Genomic DNA, 26,162 nt, shown 5'->3' with positions numbered 1-26,162 from the left:
TGCACCAGTGCATGCACAAAGCAAAGAAATGTGATCTCCTGGTTGCCAGGTGATGGTTCCCTCAAGCCAGAGAGCAGCTCGCAACATCGACTCTTTCCAGTCGACAGCCCACATCTCTCTGGTGTCTTTCTAGTTTTCACACTTTATCAGACAGACAATTGTGCAGCAACCTAACAGCATGGAACGCCATGGCTGAAGAGAAACTGTCAATGAAAGCATTATTGAAGACAAACAATCTTCTCTCTGCACCAGCTCAGCAAAAAACTAAAAACATGAAAAGAGTAAACACACTGCAGTGTGGAAGCCTTAAGGCTACAGAGATGACTGTACGATGACGGTACTTATTAACAGAGGCTCTGATTTCTAGTGACTGCTGCAGGGAGGACAGTCCTGACAATCAGAAAAGAACCAGGAAGTTGGAGTTAGGCATGTTGGCAGCGATAACACACCTTATTTACTTTTCCAAGCTGCCAAAGGGAACTAAATCCACAGGGGAGGGATGGGCAAAGTAGAGCAAAACACACATCAGCAAACCTCTAGGGATTAGTGCATTTCAAAGTCCTACCCTCTGACCCCTGGCAGTTTTTTTTTCCCTCTCTCATGTTTACTAGCTCAGTGTGATAAAAGGTCAGTATATCACCATAGAGGAAATGTTGATCTGAGGGAGGGATGTTGTGGGAAGCGTGACTGGGGGTCATCAGATAAAAGGGAAGGGTGGAGATGAAGTATGACCCCACAACAGCTGCCATATTACAAAACGCAAGATTGCAAGAGATTTGAATGTAAGGTAAATTGAGCGTGAGAGGGAGAGCAGAGAAAGAAAGAGGGACATTTATCTGTCTCCATCTCCGTGTTAGTGCTGTGCACGTCTGAGTGTAAAAACAAGAGTGTGAGTGCGTACAACACGAGCTTCAGAGAGCTCCGTGTGTGTACTCAAGGGAGTAGTTAGGCAAATTTAGCTTTGAATTGTTGATGTAGATAAAACAAAAACATTTCCCTTTTCTTTTTCCAATCCAAACTAACTATAGCCAACAAAGACAACTCAGTTACTGTATTTATCTATTGGAATAATTTAGAATTTTTAAATGTATCATCACTTTTATGAAAATAAAAGACTGGGGAATTGCATTGTTGTGTGTTGTTTTTGTTAGCAATTATTGATTGTAATGTATATTGCTACTGTTGCTCCTACTGTTAAATAACTAGTGTTGAATTTCCATGTGTTTATTTAGCCAATTTAATGAACTAATTAATTAATTATTTTCAAATATAATTTGCACCCACCCAGCATCACTGTTGGACCTCACACATGCTTATGTGGCTGAATGGGAACAAATCCCTGCAGCAAGGTTCCAAAGCATTGTGGAGAACAAAAGGAGGCTGTTTTAGTGGCATAATATTTAATGCCCATATTTTTGGAATGAGGTGTTTATGGCCATATGTGTATTCAATAAAACTGCTCTGGCTGCCACTGCATGAATAGTTTGCATTGCTGTTGAGAGTTTAAATATAAAAAAACCTATCCTCTGTGCTTGATGTTCTCATTTAGATATGCTGCTAGAAATTTGCTTTAAATAATGTAAATGAGGAAAAATATGTAAAAGCCCTGGTGAAAGAGATTATAATACTTCCATAGATCAGGATGCAGGTAACCAAATAAGAGTGAAAATGACACCGACAACAACACTCCTCATGTTCCCTGCTCTGCTCACAATAATCTATCAATTTAAATTATGCACAAACGCCCATATCCACACACACACACACCCACACACACACATTTTATTTGCCAAACTGTTTAAAACTTGACCCCCCCCTCCCTCAATACGCTCTCAGGTGACAGAGAAACAGGAAACCATTCAGCGCAGTGACGAAATACAACTCTTTACTAAAGTCTGAATTGAAGAGTCTGCAGACTCTGCTGGTTTAGGAGATTATTAAATGTGGCGATTGTCTTCGTTATTAAGACAACTGCTTTCAAAAGGGAGAAATTCAAAATGATCTGCATTCAACTGAAATGTGAATTAAAAACCTTTGTGTAAAGTCATCAGACACGGGACCACAAAGTATTTATGAAGTGAGATGCTTTGTAAAAACTCATTCTTAATCCATTGACCTTTTAATAATGCAGGAGAAAATGTTATGCCTGATCCTTAATGTTGCACTCCGAGGAGCTTCCATGTCGATGTTACTACTGCTCTAGCAGTGCTGTGTTTGGGTGGTATTTTTGTTTTCTACATTTTATGTAAAGTACTGAAAATGGTGGTGTTTCATAAAGCTCACGTAGAAGCAGGCCCTTTAGTGACACAAGGAGCACTGTTCTCTCTCATTTCAGACTGAAGGTCTCACCAGAGATATGGATTTTCTTTCTACATTAATGGATGTGTAACATTTTGGAGATGAAGTTTATAAATGACAAAAAAGTATTTTGTGGCATCATCGGAGAAAGTATCGTGTTCGGTTTTGGACAGGGCTCTGTATGAAAAATTATTTAAATTCAATACCACTTTGTGCGACACGGACGTTTATGTCCCTGAGAATGTGATATTCACGGGCACGGAGCCCACATCGTCTCTGAGGGATGTCGTCAGCTCTTGGCAAACCACGCGGAGGCATTCAGGTTTCCGTTAGAGAAAGAAGCAGATAAGGTTTCACTCCTCGCTGCTTGTTGCTCTATTAAACCGCGCTGTGTGTGATCGAGCTGAGAGCAGAGCCATTGGCTGCCGTAACAAATATGAGTAATCCCAGTGCAAACCCTCATGTTTGTCCATGTGGGAAAGGAAGCTTATTAGCAACGTTAACTGTGTGTAATGTGTTACGCTCACACACAGCCTGCTGATTGTGATGGGATGTGCAAGGGAAGCTTGCGAACAGTGCATTTAGACAGCTGTATTTACTTTTTATGGAGTCAGCAGCTGTATGGGTGCTGAGGGACTGTCTGTCCTGTTCACAGAGCACACACTAATCTTAGGATCTTTACTGCTCTATTACAGCAAATACATTTAAACCCTTTCAGCTCTTAACACCCTCGAGGGATCAGAAATCTAATATATCTCACACTTTATGAGCTGCACACACGGTTAAACACAAATATGAGAGGTGTGGACTTACAACATTGATAACTTCAGACTCGATTTCACAAAATCAAAAAAACACTTGCAACTAGACTTGGACTTTAACACCAGTGACTCGTGACTTCACCAGGACTTCAACCCTTTGACTTGAAAACGCTTGATACCTTCGCCCAAGCCCGAAGATTTAAACGTATGTTGTTTACAGATTGTGCCACAAGAACCACAAAGAACTAACATTACGTTATTCAGCACCAGTTGGAAAACCAGATACCTAAAGGCCCTGTCACACATATCCATATGGCAGAAACGTATACGAAAATAGCTCACAATTTGTCAGAGTCTAAATACGTCCAACTTTTCATCGGATCGGAAAAGTGAACATATACAGATACGCATGTCTAACTTATTGATAGAGCATCACTTCCTAATACAAAATGTATCAGACAAATACCCAACGAATGCATAAGATATACAAAAATATGACGTATACAAAATATCTGCAACACGCTCGTGTACGTTGATATAAGGTAAGTGATTAGGAATGTGATTTGGTGAAGCACATGATGACTTGTTTAGAACTCAAACCTCAAAGTTTAGGATTTGGGACTTATCAGTCTTAAATTGGGACTTAAGTGCAACGACTTGAGACTTACTTGCTGTTTTAAGGTGACGGAGAGGAATGGGAAAGAAATGAGCCTCAACAAAGTGAACCACTTGGAAAACTTGGGCAGCCATAAGAATCACAATAGCTGAACAACAGTGGGACTCTGGGTACTGAAGCCAAACCGTTGAGACACCCGAGAACATTCATGGCCTGAGGAGGTGAAATCCGCACCACTCGATGCACCACTAAAGCGTTAGTTTCCCATAGTGCACCTGTTACTCTCCACAACAGTCAGTACCTGTGAGAAAGCTCGAGCTCAGCACCAGATTGGACAAAGCATCTTTTTCAAACCTTTTGTATCCGCAGCTTTCCGTTTGTCATCGGAGAGGCATGTGATTAGTAACAAGGTGTTTTCTGTGCTTTATGGTCAAGCAAAGTTTACAAGAAGTGTATTGGCGAGCCGAAGGGTAGGCAAATATTTAGGGTTTTTTACTACCTGCACATTGCCCTGCTTCTTCTGAAACTAACAACCGGCGTAATGAAGTGTGACATCAGTGTACATTGAAGGATCGTCGCCACAGTCAATGACAAAAAGGCTACTGTCTTTTATGAGTCTGGGCTGGAATTAAAGTCTGCCGCGCTCCCACTTACGATAATTCATCAGCCAAGGTTCACCCTGACTTTATTGCTATGTAAATGTCTGTGTCGTATTTCCTGCTTGGGTTGGGCGAAGGAGTGGCGTTCAACTGAAATGAGAAAGGTCCCTGGCTCAGCTGAAAGCAGATTCTGATCCTTTAACAAACACATACTTTAACACAATGATTACTGTTCTCTACTGTGCATCACTGCAACCAATGAATCTGTGACACCAAAGAGAGTTCCAGGTTGTAATAAAGTGGCCTAAAGGATAAGGCTGGCAACGTTTATTGTAAATTTTACCTCTATGGGACAAGCTCTTGTACCATGATTGTTATTAGGGCTGCAACTAATACATGTATTATTTACATTGGAGAGGATTTAATCTAGAAATGTGAAGCATTTTTATAGCATAATTTACATGCTGATCGTTACACTGTCTGAGAGTACCACACAGTCTCATTGAAGCTAAACGATTTGTACACCGAGTGAAATATTTCTAACTCCCTCAAATTGACGTACACTAGATGTCTTTTTCATAATTGTATACACATTTCCCCACACTTCCTCCTGAAATACTTGGTATCGTTGGAAACTTTGGGATCTCCACTAGAATTTAAAATCAAGTTCTCTGGGTTTGAGCCGTGTTTAGCTGCACAGCATGAATTTGTAATGACTGATGCAACAGCGGGTAACAAGGGTTTATAAGGTTAAATCTGTAATTGTTTCATTGTTATATTGCAACATTGATTGTTGACGTCTGCTATCTACCGGTACTCAAATTGCAGAAAATAAATGGCAAGTGGTAGTTAGCTGTCTGCTCCCACCTGAATGTTAAAAAGTATGAATTTATTTCACTCTTTGCAGTGGTATCATCATGCCTGCTGGGGCAGTTTATGGCGCTCCAGCAGAAATTCAAATAGCCTTTGAATAGGTCAATAGGTTGAATATCTCTTCAGGTAGCATGGAAAATAAAAAGGACTCTGACAAAAGGAAGATCTGAGCCCCGCAGACATGCTTTCCTTTTGTCCACACTAGTCCCATTGTTTGTGACTTTAAAGGATAACAGGTGCTACACAAAGGTATTCCTAGTCCATTGAGGATCTTTTCCCCACAGACTCTCTTTGTTCTTAGAGCTGTGGGCACAAAGTGCACAAAAGATGATGATGATGCAATGTGAGAGTCTTAGCTCCTTTAAAAGTGGACTGGTTTGAAAGGCCTTCAAGGTGTGGTACTGAAGGTAATCAGAGACCCAGATACTGGTTATATTCTTTCACTGGGAGAAACTGGGACTGAAGCATGTCGTAACCATTGTCCTTCTTATTACTATCAACCTTCCTGTGGCCTGAAATTGCATACATGGTGGCATTAAGGTCTGTTATTTTAATTATTGTAAGATATTTGAAAAATGTTATAGTTTCTATACTATGACGGTGGTGGCTTAACATCGCATTGGATGTTTACAGTAAAAAAGAGAGTCTACAGGCATGGTGGCTCTCTGAGGCTATACTTTTCTAAGTTAGCCATTTTATTTAGCTAAATGCTAATGTCAGCATGCTGACAATGAATAGTTAGCATGCTGTTAAGCTAGGTATAAAGTTTACGACAAAAGGTTTAGGAACCAAAATACTCGGTTAGGTTAAAGATAAGATTGTGGTTTGTGTTAAAGTACATTTGTTACGTAACTCAGGTTACGTACGTTAGTTAAGTGTGTTACATATGTGATGTATTTGACTTAAGTTAAGTACGATATTTAAGGTAACTTATTTACGCAAGTAGAGATGTTACGAGAACCGATATTTTGGGTATCAAGTCGATGCCACAATTCTGAAAAATTGACACGTTTTTAGAAAAAGAGGGTGGAGAGAAGTGTTAAAATCATACTGTCCTTTCCACATAACATGAACCTTAGCTGTAAGCTCAGTAAACAGGTTTGTGTGTGAGCAATGCATAAAGGTTTGATCAAATGTCATCAAGCCATATAAAACAAGCCCAGGTTCTAAATAATAATGACAGACAAATATACTGTAGCACAGTGAACAGTAGGTTAATCCAAATTTCAGTTGGATTAAAGTAATGTGATCCTTTCTGTACATGCTTACCCTCATATTGTGGATGAAGGCGAAGGGAGTAGGATCCAAATTTGATCAGGACGGGGATGTCAAGTCCCTGTCGGACCCATTCTACCACATGCAGGGACGCTGAGGACACAGCAGCCGGCTTTGATGGAGGAAAACTACACTCCAACTCCACCACACCTCCCACCTTTCCACGCACCTCTGGCCTCGCACCTTCGACGCTCACTGTTAGGTTTGAAGAAGCAAAATTACAAATGACTTTAAGTTACTTTATATGTGATGGGTCTAATAATATGAACAATGGTGTGCCGTATCATGGAAAAGTTTAGCTGAAAAGACAGTGGGATGGCAAAATATATTTCTGATCAAACGATGGAGATACTTACAAAATAGGCAAAAAAGTGCCACCACAGTGAAAGTCTGCAAAGATGATCTCGCTGACCCCATATCTGTCACTCATACAACCTGCAGCATGTTCAATCTGTTGGCAAAAGAGACACAATTGTCACAATCACATTACTTCTTTGGCTTCATGCAAGATGACTGCCATCTGTGACAGATTTCCAAATAAAAAGGCTACAGCAGAGCTGCCGCTTCTGTCATAATTTTACAGACAGATTTTTATACAGCTTTCCAATAACTGGAATTCATCCCATATCATTACAGAAATGGGCAGAGCTGCCTCTGCTGCCAGAAAACTCCCGGGCCCTATATCCTTTTGTGAAAGTAAATGACATAAATGCCACATAAATCTCTCGAGAGTCACGTGCGGAGCGACATCTAAGTGTTTTATTTAGAGCACATCAATGAAGACATTTGGCTGGGGAAGCCAGGAGACTCAGCACTCAAGGACAGAGATAAGTTGAGTAGGCATCAAGAAGTTCAACCTAATGTCAAGACGCAGCCACCGATTAATTCCGGTCAAAACAACCCCAGCTTCCATTTGATCATATGTGTGAACCAGAGGGAGAACATTAACATCATAGCTCAGATCTCTCTCTCTCACACACACACACACACACACACACACACACACACACACACACACACACACACACACACACACACACACACACACACACACACACACACACACACACACACACACTCTATTGTAGAACTAGCAGCCACTGTATGAAATAAGTAAATAAATGAGTAAATGCCACACATGCTGAAGGGAGGTCTCGTATCATGCAGGCCATTTACAGTGGGCCACAGCTGCTGCTGGTTAAGGTCAGATTTGACAGGAATATAGGGCTGATATCAGCTCTATAGCCACACACCAGTTGAGCCTCACTTTAGCCCACATCTCCTCATTGTGCTGAGGTAATTACACTACGGTCCTGTAAAGAGCAAAGGTTAACGTGTGTACACTCACAAAGGCAAACATGAAGAAGTGTGCCAGATAAGAGCCAGAAACTAGCTCTCTGTGCCACGTACATATAACGCAAACTGTCTTTGGACTATGGGGTTCATTCACTCTGGCACAGTGGTCAAAGCAACAATAGGTAACGATGGCTGAACAACCACTGCAGCTACAAATGACAATTATTGGATGATACTAAAAGCAAAACTATTTAGGAAAGCTACTCTAAGAGTAGCACAAATGAACAGCAGCCATTAAGTCAGGTAACTGACGTTATACAGCTGCCTTTACTGACAGTTTTCTAAAATTAGCGTATTCAACTTTTCAGAGTGTGCTACGGTTTCTTTCAAAGGTTTTCTATGTAAAATCTTTTCTGAAAAGTAACTAGCAACTTAATCTATAAATGTAATAAAGTAACATCCCCCTCTAAAATGTGGTGGATTGACTAAATTACTTCCTATACCACTAAACTGCAATCTCAATTAAGTTCAGGGAAATGTATTTTCTCCAAGTTCTAAACGAAATTAAGAAGCTGCTCTCATCAGGGAAGAAGTGAATTTTTGGTAGAGGTGCACCGGCACAAATCCTTGATGGGAAAAGAAATTCACTATTAGTGAAGATTTCTCTTATTAAATTGAAAGTTACAATTTGAATGACAGCTCCTGTCTTGTATAATTTCTGACTGAATGGTAACGTGCATTTATTTCTTTGAATGCTTGGTGTCAACATGAGCACATAGAGTACAATATAGCTTTACTATCCACCATCGCGGAAATCTGTCTTTGATCATTTAACACTTTAAAAGATTGCAGCAACATTAAGACATGATAAATAAGGCATCAATGACATCACGTCTCATGTACAATTAAATGGTGTTTTATACTTTATACATGCTGTACTGTATACTGTAGGTGTTTTTACAAAACATTTAATTAAAGGTTACTGAATTACTGATTTATTGCCGATATTGATTTTCTCAATTATCTAATAAATCCTTTGGACAATAAAATATCCGAATATTGTGATAAATGTCCGTCATGATTTTCTAATCAAAATGCTGGTTTTGTCCGACCAACACTACTATATATATTCAAAGATATTCAGTTTACAATCGTATGTTTACTTTGGGCTTTACTTTGGCTCACAAATCACGTGACTTGTCAAGTCAAAGATATCGAGTCAGAATCGGCGTACAGGCCTTGTATGGTCTGACATGAATATTTCATTATTAGGCCTCTGCATTGAAAGGCCTTCGTCTCAACTAAAAAACATCATCAACACAGCTGTTGAAGGAAATTCAATAAAAAAAAAAAAATTAAGGGTCATATATATAAGTTTATTTTTATAAACATAGTCTCGATCCATCTATCTGTACAGGCATGTGATTAAACCATTATACATGATAAAAGGTCCATAATAAATAGATTTGTATGATCAGGAAGTGATGTGACCCTCAGTGATCTCTACACTTCCTGAGAATGAACAGCCAACACACCTCCCTGAAGCTTTTATGGGCCTTTTCATTTCATAGCAGGGGCAAAGTCTGAACCAGTGAAAAACAATTACGCAGGCTGTCAACAGCTGCCGTGCTTGTTCCAACACACTCTCCATGATTCAGCAAACAGCACAGCATACACAGATTTTCCACAAAATCAAAGTAAAAGTAAAAAAATAAAAAATCCCCAATCTGCAGCGCGTCTGCTGAATGCCAGACTTCCATCCCCTGCTCTTCCCCCGCTTGGCTTTATGCAAAGCAGCACAATAGAGAGTTCAACCAGAACTTATTACATGTGAATGAGGCATCGAGTGTTTCCTGAGACTGAGCCAGGCAAGCAAAAGGTAAAGCTTCAACATTATGATGCTCTTGTTTGTCATCCTCACAGCACACAGTGGGTGAGGAGGAAGGAGCAGCACATACGCACAAATGAAAACTGTTGCCATGACTAAGCACAGCGACGACTCTTCCCTGTTTGGCACATAATTAACAGATGCTCAGCATCTTCTCCTCGCTCTTCATCGACTGCCTCTTGTTAACAGTTAATGGAGATGATATAGATTGAAAACCCTGTAACGTCCATAATGTCGCTGATTAATGAAATATAACCGACACTTCTTCATTTGGTGTCCAAATACAGACAGCTACAGATGAATGAAAGAATCTGCTCTGACAAGGTGAGACTTATTTGTGTGTCTGGCGAAATAGCAAGGGCAATAAAGTGGAACAGCAGCGATAGAAATAGCATTTTTGTGGAGACAAAGAGAGCAGGGAAAGTGTGGCAAACACAGCAAGAAGAAAGATGAGAGGCAAAACGAAATCTTGTTAAGCTGCAGGACATTTTCTGTCATTAAATGTGAAACAAAACCTCACAGAGCTGCCAAACAAAGTGGCCTGCACAGGTGAAATGCACAGCCATGGTAACACAGATGGTCTCTAGACATTTCCTTCCTCTGACATGGCATACACACAAACACAGTGACAGCGCAGCACTCTGGACATTTTTTAAAGCTATAATAAATGAGCCAGTAGCTCACAAAAGAGAGTGCCCTGTCTCATGCAGATTTATCAGCTGACAGAAATAGAAATGTCAGTGACAGGCATGCTGTTGAAATTCTGTGCTGTTGCCATTTTAATCTACACGAGGAGAGAAATGGGGACCAGCTGATTAATCACGACTGAGGCACAGTAACAGATTTATCAGCACTCCTGCCTCCTCTTACCCCAACACGCTCCAAAGCAAAGATAAAGAGACTCCTATACATTTGTTTTCTGATCAAATTCCATTTCCATATTTGTTTGCGTGTATACTCAAAAAACGTCCTTTATAATGTCCTAAGTATTGATTCAGAAAGCTACAGGTACTGAATCCTCAGGGAAACCCAGGATATTTGTTCAGTGAGTTTCAAGGCTGCTTGCATCAGCCAACGAACTAAATTGGACACTAACCTCTGACCAGAGTAAGAGTAAAGAGAAAAAGAGTCAAATTCCTAATGTGCTGCAACCTAAAAAGGATACACAAAACACTTAACAGAAAATGGTGTTTTTATCTTCAAACTGACAAAATCCTAATAGTAAACATTCCTCAAAAAGATGTAGAGCATTGCACAGATTTATCTATAATGTTGACTCACAAAAGGAAAGTTAAATACAAATAAAAAGGATAGAAATTGATGAAACAGAACCAGAGATTTCATCCATTTACTCTACACATTCCTCTTCCTTCATTCCTTCCTTCTGGCAGCTACATTACCCATAATGCAATTGAACCGTCGACAGTTATGTTGGAAATCTGGGTATGTTAGGGTAGTAGCGCCTAGCATAGCCTCAAGCCGCTCACCTGGATGCTAGCCTCCAGCAGCGATGAGGCTGAAGAGGCCTGGTAAACTCAATTCTTTCTTATTCAAAACTACCAGATTATGTAAATGTTCAAACTTGTAATATTTAACCTCAACCGATGTTCACCGGCAATTAATCAGATTTTCAGAATACAGCATGCATTTGCCAAGGCGACGTTGTAAATACTGAATTACTGATTTATTGCCAATATTGATTTTCTCAATTATCTAATAAATCCTTTGGACAATAAAATATCCGAATATTGTGATAAATGTCCATCATGATTTTCTAATCAAAATGCTGGTTTTGTCCGACCAACACTCCTATATCAAAGATATTCAGTTTACAATCGTATGTTTACTTTGGGCTTTACTTTGGCTCACGAATCACGTGACTTGTCAAGTCAAAGATATCGAGTCAGAATCGGCGTACAGGCCTTGTATGGTCTGACAGCTTGAATATTTCATTATTAGGCCTCTGCATTGAAAGGCCTTCGTCTCAACTAAAAAACATTATCAACACAGCTGTTGAAGGAAATTCAAGACTTGTGGTTGACTTGACATTTGCAAATAAGGACTTGACCAAGTTACAGTTTTGATAAATCTGAATCATTGTTTTTACACCAGCTCTTTGGAGCTCTGTCAGCTGACATGCTTTGTAAAAAAAGCACTGCTCATTGTCATTCCACCTGCTGTATCCCAGCGCTGCAGCAGTAATTGTTATTTTGATTAAGTTACTTCAGAGCTTAAGTTCTTCTCCACAATGTGCCAACATTAGGTTGTCTGCTGCCTGTAAGTGACATTTTATTTTCCCCATAGCTTGCACATGGCTTAGAAAAGCCAGTTTTAAATTCTAACACAAGCTACCATCACAATAGGAACCCTCTGCGTGGCTCAGTTTGATGTGCACTTAAGAGAAAATAGGACAGACTGAAAAGGGGAGATAAAATAAGAAAAAGTAAAAAGTTTCCACTGTGTCGTTATTGCATCTCTGCGCTCAGAGTACAAACGTTAGGTATCTTTTCTATGAATCAGAGAGCAGGCAGGCAAATCCAGATGAAAGCCACAATCTTTTTGTTGATTTAATCTACGAAATATACTTCAGTTGTATACGGAAAACAAATTACGTCATGGGTTAAAAGGATAGAAGGAGTAAAGTCACTATTTTGTAAATCATAAATACATTAAAGGTTTGGTTGTGAAGTCCAAAGTGAAGACCAAGAAATTCCTAATTCTAAACAGTTGTAAACAAGTCATAATGCACACCTCACCAAATAAAATGCCATTTCTTTTTTTTACAGACTAATGGAGAGTATAATACAAAATTACAGAAAAATTCATTATTTAAAAATAATAATTTTCCATAAAATCATAAATACTACTTCTGTGCAATTATCAGTCTATCTGAGCCGAATGTTTTTTGTTGACAGCAGCGATCTGGAAATCAACAGACTGTGGGTACTCGCATTTCAAAAGAGAAATGAAAAATAGTTTTGGAATAGGGTACATTAATAAGGAACCTGCCTCTTATTCTTTCCTTTTGTATTTAAAAGCTTTAACAAGATTAATTCACTGAGTTTCAAGTCATTCTGCAACATATTTAACGCCGACTGTGCAGGATACACAATGTCCGTGGGGAAGAAGTCCAGAGAACTCAAAGGGTATTGAAAGGTAGTATTGGAGCAGACCTCCCTGCTCTCTTGCCTTATTTATAAAAAGGTGTAACAATGTCAGAGCCTACGAGTGGCCAGAGCAGACCACACTATCCGAGAGTATGACTCACAGTGGTGAGTCAGAGCATACTGTATCTGTTGTCAGGAAAATTAAGAGCTTTTACAACATCAATTTTAAAGTTTTGGGTCTTGGGGAGGATATCAAATCATTCCAACTCAAAAGTCCAAGTGATGTTGACTTGAGCTCTGCAGCAGACAGGACAACCTCAACTGTGCTGAACTCACAAAACAGCTGAAACCCAATATTAAAGTGCTGTATCTCTCGTGTACAGTGTAACGCACTTAAAGGTTAGGCTACAGCAATCCGCTTTTTCCTGTGTGTGATGGGTTCCTACAGTTGCGCACTCTGTTCTGCCGAAGTTCCAAATGTTTTGGTTATTTCTCAAGAGATAAACGTTTTCCTTTTTTTCTCTGATGCTCTTCTCACTGGTTTGAAGTAGATGGGGCTTAGTTGGAAAATGGTGATGTCACATACTTGAGAACCAATCAGCATTTAGCAGCATTTGAACAGTTTGAACAGTTTGAACAGTTTGTCTGCTCAAACCACACCCACACAGTTCTAGTGAAGCAGCCTAATTTAGTTTTTGAGCTTTAAACTCTTAAAGAAAAATACCTGAAGAGGATTTATTTTCTATTTACCTTTATTCTACGAAATTGAAGCTTCATTGTGTAATTCCGAGCCACCTGCTACAAAGAAATAGAGGGCAGTACTTCATGTCTATGCTGAGTCCATACAATCTCTAATGTTCGTATTTTAGTTCAAGTAGTTTGGCATATTTATTGTATTCTAATGTATATTGTGTATTGCATTTACTCCTGTGTAATGTCAGTCAGAGGGCAAGAACACCAACATTCGACTAAACTGCTGAAACTCTGAGAGCCATAAAACTCTGCCGTCTTATAATCTTCTCGTGGGGCTGATCATCTGTGTTTACTGGGCACTAATATTAACCGGGGGCTGTAGTGTAATGTTACGTTAGTTTGTTTATTGGACTAGAAAATGACCCACATATTCGTGTCATCTTCCCGGTGGTGGTGCAGCCAGGAGAGCAGCCCGCCGGGGAGGAGAGGTCAGCAGAGCCGGCACTCAGCAGCCGCCTACGTCAGATAGAACCCCAGTGAGCAGCCAATGAGACTGATCTCAGCCAGAACAAGCCCCAGCACCGACAGTCACAGCGGGCTGCTGGACCTGTGTAATGGCAGCAACAGGGAGTTTGCAGTTCCCCGGTGCTGTGGCTGAACTCAAGCTAACTGCTAACTGAAGCTACGCTGTTTCCCGGGGCTGCCGACAGCTAAACACTCAGAGAAACAGCCTCCAGGCAGCTGTGAGGACGAGGAGAGGGTGCGGGTTGTTTTCTCATTTCTGCCACTTTGAACATAATCCAATAAACAAACTATAAAACAGACACAGAACATGGCTGTAATATTTAGGAGCGAGTCAGGCAGCTGTACTTCTTCTCCCTCTGTACTGAGGCAGACTGGAGCTACAGTGACTCACTATCACCTCTAGAGGAACAAGTGGTATTACAGACTGGACGGAGCGGAACTGTCAGTTAGCAGTGCTAACTTTAGTAGATATCTCTGCAACACACAGACGTCTTTGACACAACGTCAACACTGTTACCTCTTCACACTGTAGATAATGTTAGTTCATTGTTTTAATGTTTTAAGTCTAAATTCAGGCATATTTTACACATTGAACCTTTAAGTCATGACTATCAATGGTATAAAGAAATTATTGGACCTTTGGTATCAAGGCTGTGTTCCAAACTGCATACTTTTTCTTTTTACTTTTAGTACATACTGCAGCTGCCCTTGCAATTGGGACATACACATAGTATGGTAGTATGGGTATTGGAACACAGGACATGATGTCAGGGGCTTTGAAAAAGTACCTTACCACTTTTACATCACTGTTACTGAATTCAAACATTCGTACAGTTGTTGGTTTCCAATCATGCCATTATAGTTTTGCACATACTTTCTGGACTCGGATAATCCATCAGAATTATCATAATGTCTCCTTTAAACAGGCACCAAGTCACGAGTAATGCACTGGGATTCAGCATGCAAAAACACTGGTATGGGCTTAATAGTGCTTTGCAGGTAATAATTTGCATCTACTTCAGTCTGCTTTAAGTATAACACTTGAAATGTTTACTGCATCCATATAATTCAGGTGATGTCAGTCAAGTCTTTCTCCTTCAAAATAAAGTTATTTCCACTCGCCTCCCTCTGATGATGTAACCTTTATGGAAAATGTTATATTGTGGGAGACTGCACCCATCTGGCACATTAACAGACGCAATCAAACAAAATGGAATTTGAAATGATTAAATGAGCCTAGTCTGGGGGAAGTTAAAAAAATATTTCTTTCATAATCTGTGAAATAAAGAGCAACTCTGGCCTCAATTCAAAGTCAACAGCACAAAAGAGATGAGATTCCATATTCGGTGTATGGCTCTACATATTGTTAGGTTGCTAGTTATTCCCTACTTTATCTATATCTGTAAGAAATGCTATCCATCTCCTTCCTTGTTCAATACTGAATAGGATACAGAAGGAAAGACTTATCGGTTCCTCTTTGAACCATGCACCATTGAAAGTACTGAATAAAAAGTTATTTCAAACACTTTTATGATTTTAATGAAATTGCATGCACCTATAATCTTGCATTTTTGGAACCCTGGATATGATTTTTAATGGATTGTATAGACCCAGCATTATTTTTGACAGCTTTTTTTAAGCAAAAAGGTTTAATCAGTTTAAAAAAAGGTATTCTCACCAATATAACCAAATAAAAACAATGAACAATATAGGTCTACAGAAGCATTACAAATTAATAACACAGACTCTAGTTGAATATCTTTTTCTCGTGAGAAGTGACTGCTGCTGAGTTCAAGCTCCACAAACTTTCTGCCAATTTTACAATCCACATAATATATAATATATAATAAAAAAGACCCCATAAAAACTTAATTACTCACGTTTAAATGCATGACACTGTTCGGAGGATTGAGAGGAAAACTCGTACTCCCCAGTATGGGCTCAGAACATTAATTTCTCATCCTTTCAAAAGCAGCTGGAAGTCAGACTCACTTTTAACTGCTGTGGGTTTTTTCCTTGACAGATCCTACCTGTAGCTCGGTTACCGGTGTGCGGCCGCTGTGAGATTTCCTTTTAAAAACACATCCTTCCTAAATCCCTTTGAGTCCTGCGTGTGCCTCAGTTGGTTCCGTGTGGAGCTCCAGGTCACTATCTTGCCGACTATAAGCAGGCCTTGATCTCTTGTGGCGTTGAAAACTACCTGAAATATGAGCGTTTTCTTTTTAAAACCCTCCGGCAACAGGTGTTGATTTCACGTACAGGTGACAGTGAAGCATCGACCCACTTTGCTGCTCCCTCGCCGAGAGTCCAACTCCCCCCCCCCCCTCCCCTCTCGTCCTCTCTCTTCCCCTCCTTCCTCTTGCTGCTGCTGTTTTGTCGCTGTGTTCAAAAGACTCCAACTACATTAAACAGAAGTTAGCCCTTTAAGCCCTTTAATATTCAAACCAATGCAGATTTACTATGGGTTTGTTTGTGCAGGCAGAGGATGAAAAGGAGATTTTTTTTTTTTAGCCCTTAATCCCACTTAATGGTGGCACCCAGTTTAGTGGTAACCACAAGAGGGTGTCCTTTACCTGATGTTGGTGGCCAAACCAGAACGAAAAAGTAACAATGAGTCAGAATAAACATGCATCACATTACACAGAGGATAACTTATTCACTTACTAATGAAGGGAAAACAGTGGCTTCTGGTATTATTTATAGATCCTCCTCCACCCTTCCAAAAAGTGTTTAAGAAACTGAACCTTGTGAGCCTTTCATACTGTTCGGTGGTGGTTGATGAGATTCCTGGTATAAAGTGAGAAATTCTCCCCAAATGAAAACCTTCACTTTTTTCTTTTGTGTAAATAATAAAGAACCAAAAACAAGTTTAAACCGACTGTACAGCAGATAAAACATTTTTTTTAAAGGATTGGCGTGATTTATTTGCTTTTCTTACTATCTATTCAATATTTATGTTTCAAGGAAGGACGTTCCAGGTCTTTTAATTGATCTGTACTTCTGCAACTTTTTATTTTTTTAACTTTTGGTGTTGTGTTACCAAAAGGTGTTGTAATACCCCATAAATAAAAGTAAACATCTTTGTTTCATAAATGTTTTAATTTGACATTTTATCTGTCTTGTCTTTCCAGAGAATGAACTTGACTGCAATCATGAGTCACACAAACAAAACTTCTAGATCAGATTTCTACTTTTATTTTATTTTTTTAAATCAAGCAATGCATGTAAAAAATACATCTTTCTTTGATATTCAAAATCAATTGAATATGCACCAACGGCAATACTTCATACAGAAAGTAATACATTTCAGTCAAAAAATATACTGTACTTCAACAGGGTAATCCATTTTTGGATAGCATTGCAAATACAATCTTTCAGGAGAAATACAGTCCCCCTGAGCTCTGCATTAAATCATTAAGACTTTAAGACTACAGTCACAAATAAATATTTGTTTAAGATACACTATGAAACAGCTGTGCAACTGTGCAAAGAACACAAACCTTCTCAGTCACCCAGGACGTCCCAGCAGCGGTAAGTTCAAAGGCCTCTGTGTAGTCTCTGAAAATGTTTCACCACTCATCCAAGGTGTTTTGCTTCTTGAATGAGTGGTGAGTAATGTACAACAGCGACATGTGGACAGTGGTCCTCTACTCGTTAAGTGTTTGCTTCTTTGTAAATAAAGTTGAATATATAAAGCCTCTAAGGTTCGTCCAGCTTTTGCGTGGAGGCCAATACAACACAGAGCGTCAAATAAATCATAAGAATCATAAAAAACAGCAAAACACGTGTCTCCAGTGATACAGTTTTGCATTATTAGCTACATACATAAGAAAGTAAACAGCAGGCAACAGTCTCAGGGTATACAGCAGTGGCGAGTGGAGGGGTCAGTCGCCAAAATCTGGGATGTCGTCGTAGGAGTAACCCCGGTAACCCTTTGCGGCGTAGTAGGCGATTCTCAAATGGTAAAATCCAGGGAGGAAAACGAGCAGCCCTATGATGATGACAGGAATGGTGCGGTCTGGGTTCTGAAAACATTACAAAGAAGAGCAGAACATGGAGTTGGGGGTGAGAACAAGTAAACATGTCTTTATGTTTAAAAGCTTGGTCTACTTTAGGTGTGAATCAGATCCTTATTTACTCACAAACATCAATACCCTACTTGGTAATGAGATGCGTAAAGAAGCATCACAGACTCCTTAATGCACTAATCAGGCTTTAACATGCTTATCTCCATGTGTGCCTGCCAGCCCCATAAACAGGCTCTGGATGAAAAGGGTGAGCAGAAGGCACACAGAGGGGATGACTTCATCTGTCTGAGATCTGGTTTCATGTAAATCATTAGTCATCTCACACAGGCGGCGGCTAACAACCACGAGGCACAGGCAGGTAGTCCTCATCAACGCTAAGGAAAGAATTTAATTTCACCACCAGATGGCAGTCTTGTGCACTGAGTCACTGTAACCCACTGCACTGCTGGATGGGCCATGGCAATAGATACACCAAATCAAATCAAATCAAATCAAATCAAATGTATTTGTATAGCCCAATATCACAAATTATATATTTGTCTCAGTGCTTTACAGACTGTACAGGTTGCGACACCCTCTGTCCTTAGACCCTCGCACCGCACAAGGAAAAACTTCCTAAAAGTACCCCACAATTAAAGGGGGGGAAATGGAAGAAACCTCAGGGAGAGCAACTGAGGAGGGATCCCTCTCCCAGGACGGACAGACGTGCAATAGATGACGTGTGTACAGGATAAACAACATAGTACAAATACAACAATACATCAATGTGACAGAAATGATGTTGTGTTGAAAAAAAGAGAAAAAGAAAGGATGAATCCAGGATGATGTCCAAAAGGCTGATACATGCATCATGTTATTGTGGTTGTAAGCATTTTAAACATCATATTGTAAATGCCATATATACCGTTTCTATTGAGATATATTTGAGGATTTCTTTGAGTCAATTCACCCAAACTACAAGAACAAACAGGAGAAGTGTTTTTGTAGTTTGACAAACATAAATCTTGGATTTCAACATCTCATAATCTGCAACATCTGATGGAGTATGCTCAGTTGTCATCACTCACTGAGCTATCTACACGAGAACTGAGCAAACTCCCTTTAATAATGAAGACCAGGCGATGCTGATGAAAGCTCTGGAAAAAGCTAGTCAGTGTTGTGTTAAGATTTTTTTAAATATTTCTAAAATAATATTAAAATGTTAATGTTATGTATATGTATATACATATACATAATAACGTCAATGTCTTTGTGTTATTTGCCACTGCGACTAATTGACTGTTCAAACTGTTTGCTGAAGACCTTGACAGCGCAGACACTCACACACTCTCCAAAGCTGAAACCAAAACCCAGTTGATTCATTCCTTTCAAAAGGTCCTTCCATATTTCCTTCCTCCCTTGCTTGAATCTTGTGTAATTAAGTGGTATTAGATATGCTATTTCAACTCGCGTGGGCTAATTGGCAAGTCGACGGCTCAAAAACTCTGATGCTGCCTTCATGTCAGACCAAATCTTCTGCAAATACAAATCTGCAGACTGGAAAAAACATTCACATCAACCTCCTACTGATTATTACAAATATAATATTTGCAGTTATATTCCACATTGAGTTATTATTTTAGGAAGCAGAAAGCACAGCAGGGGATGTACCAAAGTTGGCACTCCAAGGTATAACATATCAAAATCATCAGTTGTATTCAAACACACACAAAACAATCAGCGCCAGGAGAAGCACGGCAGCAGGGCAATAAGATGCCAGGATAACTTCTCAATTAGAGCTATTTAAAAATCAGATTTACTCAACAGGAGGGTTTTAATTACTGCATGAGTTTGACATTTTGGAGGCTGTGTTGGCTCTCCAGATCTGTGAAAGCTAGGGCTGAGTATTACGTCGCAATACTTTTCTGGTACCGACTGACATGTTTTCACACTGTAGCACCAAGTGTTGAAAACGGTCAAGCAGATCAGACTTCCTGATCGAAATCTAAATGTTGCAGATTTTAGGATATTTAATTCAGACTATTTGCTGGTTTGGCTGCTTATGTTTAGTCAACATTTAATCTGGTCATCACTTTTGTAGAAACATGTTTTTATATTCCCTAAATGTTTGCATGGAGCAAAGTCTTGGTACTGAAACGCAGGTGTTGTATCAGCACTAGTATCGATACAAACGATACCCGTCCCCAGTTTTTTTATGAAATCAACTTATTTTAATGAATAAATGTCGTCAGTGCCTAAATGTGTGAAGCAAGCGAGAGAGCAAAGAGGTTTTTGACCACAGTGAAAATGTTGTTATTGAAAAAGGCTAAAAGCCAACAAACGTATCGAAACATTTTGTTCGATAAAAAGATGTTGTGAAGTTTGGAAATGATTACATCTCTCGGGTTTCAATAAGTTTGGACGTTTGGACTTGGAAATGTTTAGATAAATCTTACGCAGCCACCACTGGAATCTAATTCTACCAATAGTATAATACTAATAATATTAGTGTATTGAAGATAAAGATATGGCTACACTAATATTATTAGTATCATACTATTGGTAGAATTAGATTCCATGATCTTTATCTTCAACTGTGCAGTTACCGACTTTAAACACAATGAATAGAATTCTTATGTTGATTTGGAAATTGAATGTCAACTTTATGATTGAAGCTTTGCAGTTTGGAACTATTCAGTACAGCCCCACTTTATGGTTAATATGAAGCTAACAGCAGCAGCCAGTTGTCTGAAGATGGGGAAACAGCGAGCCTGGCTCAGTCCAAAGGTAATACAATCCACCGTTACTGCACCTAGCAAAGCTGCCACCTAACTGCCAGACAAACCTCTTCGGTTTTCATACAGGTTCCAGCCTTTATGCTAAGCTAACCATAGCTGGCCATAGCTTCGTATAAGGAGTACAGGCATGAGAGTGGTATCAATGTTCTCATTGAAATCTTAGCAAGAAAGCAAATAAGTGTATTTCCATCATGTTCTTTTAACATCAAGATGCAGCCAAGGTGACCTGAAGACTTTATTCATTTATTAACTGTCCTGAGAGATGTTTGGAGACATATTTTGGACACAAGCTATAAAAAGGTAAATAAAAAGCTAGTTGACATAGAGGAGCAACATAAAAAGAGAGATATCTTGCGAGCAGGAATTACACTGAGACAGACAGGAGGCAGGCAACTCAGACACAAACATTTTTGTCACAAATGGATTTTCAGGAGAACAAGCCTGACAGGGTATTTACTGTCAGTTTTAAGGAACCCAAACACTGTGAGAGAATGTGACACGCTTCACAATAAGCTCTTTGGCAATAGAACAAGAAATTGTATTCAAATGTATATACCGGGGACACAGTTCCACTACAGTCCAATCATAGACCCAGCAATGTAGTTTGCCATTTGAACAGATTCCATCACATTCACCAAACTCACCTCGACCTTAATGGTTCCCGACAGAAGAAGAGCCCCGAAGATTATCAGTAAGGAGCCAATCAAAAACAGGAATATTGCCAGTGCAATCGCCTTGTATGGGACCTTTGTCGGGCTTTTCTTGAACTGTAAAGTGTTCAATTGTTAGACAAAGTACAAGACATTAAACTTAGTGAAGTGTTTGTTTTCCATCATTATAGTTAATAATAGCAGATAGCGTAGCTTAGGTTCAGTGCAGCATCAACGTTGTGCTTAAAGAAGTACATGCTTTACTTTCATTATAACAAAACAAAAGCCTGTGTTAATCCCTAACAAACAGACACAGAAGAAAAACACAAAGTTGAATCAGACTTGTTATTTAGCAGGCAGCTACTCTGATCTCCTCTGGTATCACAGAAAGCTTTGGCACATTTCCAGAAAGGCATTAATTGGGATTTACCTCAAATGAATTTGTGGTAATAAAAGGCTAATATTTACCAGGCTCCTGAACAAACCATAGAGCGGCACGAGACATGACAAACAATGTCAGAGAAGAAGAGCACGTCACCTGTAAGTCTATGTAACCGTCTTCATCAGCAGCCAGCCGTGAATACTTGACCTTGTTGTTGGATACTCCAGCACCCAACATGTTGCTTCATTAGGAGCTGTTTGGAAAGAGACACAGAAGGGGCACAATTCATAAATAGGGATGCACGATATAAATCAGGCCGATACAGTTACATTATTATATATTATTATACCTCAGCTTTTCTTACCCTCAGTGTGCATAAACAACAAGTTCTCAACTTCTAAATACAACAATGTGAAATGATCTGTTATCTTATGGGTATTGGCAAGAAGTAGCAGGTAATTATCAGTTATCAGCTGAAAAACATCCATATCCTGCATCCCTCTTCATAATATCTCCATAGTAATCTTCCATCTGTGAAATTGTACTCAACAATATACTGTGCTGCTTATTGATTTGAAATCTTAGGTAGGTGAAGTCCAAATCTATCATAGTAGATAAACGTGTATCGTCTGATGACACACAGTAGCCCATATTGCAAAACAAACCTGCTTAAATTAGTTTTGTAAACCTACATTACACTTTTTAAAAAGGTGCCCCAAGTGAAAATGTCCGACAGACGTAATTAAGCAGTTTGAGAATATAAACACTGAACTGACCTCTTTATTTACCGTCTGAAACAACTTTTTTTTTTGCATTTCCAACATCCACTTTCACTGTTGAAACAAGGGCAAGGTCACTGACTGTCTCTGTTTAAAGTGTTAATTAGTCAAATGAGATGTTTGCAGCAGACCGTCTGAGTGCTTTGGTGAACTTTTGATCTTTCTGTTTTTCCACAAAACTTGTTTTTCTACAAAACCTGCCAAGAACACCGCCTGAATGAGAACGTTTTCTTGTATTCAATCCACACCTTCCAGTCAGCTTTAATAAAAAGACTCCTAGATTTACCAGATTATCATCGCTCCATCTGATGTGTCATCCACACACAAACAGAAGAACGAAACAATAAAAATAGCCCATTGATCTGCCCCAAAGGGACTCAGAGGAGTGTGTCTACACATGTGATCCGATCTTTCTCAAGGCCTAAGTTGTGTTTATGTTGGGAGCTTTTGGCTCGGTGAATACTTGCACTTGAGCGCCCCAAACGGGAAACTAAACCCATGAATAAAAACTGTTATTCCTGTTTGAGTATGGAAGAGCTTACAGAAACATTCTGTAGTTTTGCAGGAAGCTGTCACATCAATTTACCACAGAGCCTCTCTGATGAAGAACGCTCCAGGTGAGAGTTGTTGTGAAGTTACACTTACTGCAAAAAGAGAATACTGTGGATTTAGCAAAAACAAATAGGAGGAAAGTGTTTGGGAGACCATTTCTGGAAGTCACCACATTTTCTGAGAAAAACATGCAGCTCTGAATGAGAGATAAAACTACAAATATGTGAGAGTACTCATTAGTATTCATCTGGATGGATTTCAGAGGGAGATTCAGACTTTTTGTGCAAATACTTTTCGACAGGACTGCTTTCCTGAAGAGCAGCATTCTTCCAAAGGAATTTCCCTCATTAGTTGTTGATGATGGTGGCTGAGAGCGCTGTCTAACACGTTGCTCCAACATCTCCCATCACGTTCCCCTGTCTGTACAGGCAGAAACTAAAATCTGCTAAGCCTGTTGTCAAAACTGTGCCATGGACCAACGACACAACGCTGGAGTTACAGGCTTCCTTTGACTGCTGTGACTGTGAGTGTTGTGCTGCTGCTGCACATACAACAAGAATAAACCCTGGGCTAAAGCAATAAAAAAAAACTCAGGCAGCTTCGTCAGGCCAAGGAAGAGGCTGACAGAGGTGGGGACAGGATCCTGTACAACCAGGCCAGAAACACACTGGCAAAAGAGATCAGAGTAGCAAAGAGATGCTCAGCCCAAAACCTGAAAAACAGTCCCTGCATTGGTGTGGAGAGGGAACAGCTGGACATCTCGCAACAACCAGGAGCTCAACACTTTTAAAAATGTGGACTTCAGGTTGCCCCCAAATGTTCCCCCATCACCAGCAGCAGACCATCAGACAGACTAGCAGACAGCACTGTGTCTACTGTGGAAGCTTTCAGGTTTCAGGACTCCACCACCTCCCAGGACCTAAAATTGACGCCCAATATAGACACGATCAGGAAAAAGCCCCGCAGAGGGTGTGCTTCCTGTGCCAGCTCAGGAAGTTCAATCTGCCTCAGGAGCTACTGATCCAATTTTACAGTGCAATTATTCAGTCTGTTCTCTGCACATCCATCACTGTGTGGTTTGGATCAGCCACCAAGCAGGACAGGAACAGACTACAAAGGACAGTATGGTGCCACCCTGCCCTCCAATCAGGACTTATACATCTCTAGAGCCTGAACACAGGCAGGAAACATCACTGCAGACATCACACCCTGGACTAAACCAACTTCTCCACTCTGGTAGGCGCTACAGAACACTGTACGCCAAAACAGCCAGACACAAAACTGTTTTGACACTGTGATCAACATTTGACATCAGTCACATAGAGTCAGGAACAATCCCTGTGCAATAACCCTGGAACACTAACATCCACGGTACATGTAAGTTATATATGTATAAGTTAAATACTGTTTTTAACATGTAAATAGCATCACTGTAAAACTTAAATCTAAGTGTATACACAGTCATATCCACCTACCACATGTATATAAAGAAACCTGACATTAATACTTTCAAACGTATTCCAGCAACCTTTGCACTATTGTCCTACTGTTTACACATTTCATTGTGCTTTTGTTATGTATATACGTGTACTTTTTGTGTATATATATATATATATATATATATATATATAAATAAATAAATGTACAATTTGCATGCTTTGCATATGAACATACATTTATTATATGTTTTGTCATGCTTGTGTCTCTTATAGTCACGATTGCACACACATACAGTATAGGCCTATGGTGTGTCAGTTTTTAAATAATTATTGCATAATGCAGATCTTTTGTATTTCCACACCAGAACTATACCCCTTGAACCAACCTTTCTGGAAATAATGAGATAGGAAACATTTTCAAAACTTGGGGAGGGGTTGTACTGGGATCTGTGGGCTTATGTACTCAGTAACGTTACATTACATCTAAAACCAGGACTACTCTGGTCCGTTAAAACGGGTTTAATGCATGATGGCACTTTGTATACTTGTATTGTACCTAAACATTTTACTTCACCACTCTATTCTTTGTGAATTACATGTGTAGTGTCTGTGTAAAATAAGGAGTACTACTGCAAGATGCTTTTTCTTTCTCTTTTTACTTTCCTGCAATTGTACCGTGTATTACTGTGTCTTCACATAAAGTTGTATACTATAAGACATTAAAAGTAAAAGAAAGTAAACGAACATAGTTATAACATCCAGTGTCAATTTAAATTCCCAATCCTTCACATGTAATCTCGTTAAATCACGTAGGCTATGGCTAATTACTGCCAAACATATATACGTAGCTTCTGTGCATTAATACGATTACGTAGCTGAGGCTTTAGTCCAGCAAACAAAGTGGAAATGAAGATGTGCTGTGAACATGTTACTGTAGTCAACCTGCTTTGGTTGTTTATGTCTCTCGTACATAATTAGCTGGAGCGTTAGCTTCTTAGAAGTTACGCTATTAGAAGCTAGCTAACGTAACCCGTTACATACGCAACTACTGATGTAAAACTCGTCCTTCCTCTCCTACCTTCACTCAAAGTATAACACCGTCAATGTTGTTATCTAGCGCAGACCGCTTCTCTACGGTGCCACATCATAGTTTGGAAATACATCCATTGGAAATATACGTCAACCTCCTTATTACTAAGCAGTACGCATGCGCACATAATATCCTGTTTCTTGGTCTGTTGAAAAACACAGGCTTCATGTCCAATTTGTCCATCCATATCCTAAAAATAATACATAATTATTATTATTATTATTATTATCCAATACCACATCGTAAAAATATTCAATTACAAGTAAAAATCCATTACTTAAAAATTCACCTGAATAACAGTACAGTATTATTATTATTATTGGATTGTTATTGTTAATGATCATGAAAGTAATTAAATGTTATATCAGTTCGAGGCTAATTTGAATGAATGTATATAGACTGTTGGGTAGTACATCTTCATTTACTATACATTTATTTTATATTATTATTAAGAATCTTAATTCTTAATCTGAAAGTACATAAATAAATTGGCTAGAATGTATACTTTGTTACATTCTACAAACAAATTAAGGT

At 39.4% G+C, this 26,162-nt stretch overlaps 2 protein-coding genes across 4 annotated transcripts in view; both read right to left on the bottom strand.

Moving 5' to 3' along the window:
• The window catches only part of igsf9a (immunoglobulin superfamily, member 9a), a 46,164-nt gene extending 29,972 nt beyond the window's left edge, over positions 1-16,192 (bottom strand). Inside the window, exons 1-3 of one of the 3 annotated variants that reach the window (XM_029444011.1) lie at positions 15,924-16,192; positions 6,779-6,873; positions 6,417-6,617 (exon numbers count right to left, since the gene is read on the bottom strand). In XM_029444011.1, coding sequence (XP_029299871.1) covers positions 6,417-6,617; positions 6,779-6,839 — 262 coding nt within the window. In that variant the 5' untranslated portion in view covers positions 6,840-6,873; positions 15,924-16,192. Of the gene's footprint in view, positions 1-6,416; positions 6,618-6,778; positions 6,874-15,811; positions 15,887-15,923 lie in introns of those variants that run through there. The other 2 variants (XM_029444010.1, XM_029444012.1) reach the window with 2 other exon arrangements.
• A 911-nt stretch (positions 16,193-17,103) lies between these two features.
• LOC115016670 (transmembrane protein 230-like) lies at positions 17,104-25,746 on the bottom strand. The gene is made up of 4 exons (XM_029444615.1): positions 25,617-25,746; positions 21,925-22,021; positions 21,381-21,503; positions 17,104-17,956 (listed from the first exon to the last, which is right to left on the bottom strand). The coding sequence occupies exons 2-4, from the start codon at positions 22,003-22,005 to the stop codon at positions 17,816-17,818; spliced, it is 345 nt and encodes a 114-aa protein (XP_029300475.1). The 5' UTR covers positions 22,006-22,021; positions 25,617-25,746; the 3' UTR covers positions 17,104-17,815.
• Positions 25,747-26,162: the final 416 nt, after the last annotated feature.

The sequence above is a fragment of the Cottoperca gobio genome, chromosome 12 (genome assembly GCF_900634415.1).
Source record: "Cottoperca gobio chromosome 12, fCotGob3.1, whole genome shotgun sequence".
Taxonomy (NCBI): Eukaryota; Metazoa; Chordata; class Actinopteri; order Perciformes; family Bovichtidae; genus Cottoperca; species Cottoperca gobio.
Note: the sequence above shows the minus strand (reverse complement) of the source record. Positions and strands in the feature narration are given on the sequence as shown.

Excerpts from the sequence above, each read along its gene's own strand:
- LOC115016670 (XM_029444615.1), bottom strand. The coding sequence starts at position 22,005 with ATGTTGGGTGCTGGAGTATCCAACAACAAGGTCAAGTATTCACGGCTG. Across the intron at positions 21,504-21,924 it reads ACGGTTACATAGACTTACAG|TTCAAGAAAAGCCCGACAAA; the intron begins GTGACGTGCTCT and ends AACACTTTACAG. Across the intron at positions 17,957-21,380 it reads CGGGAACCATTAAGGTCGAG|AACCCAGACCGCACCATTCC; the intron begins GTGAGTTTGGTG and ends TAATGTTTTCAG.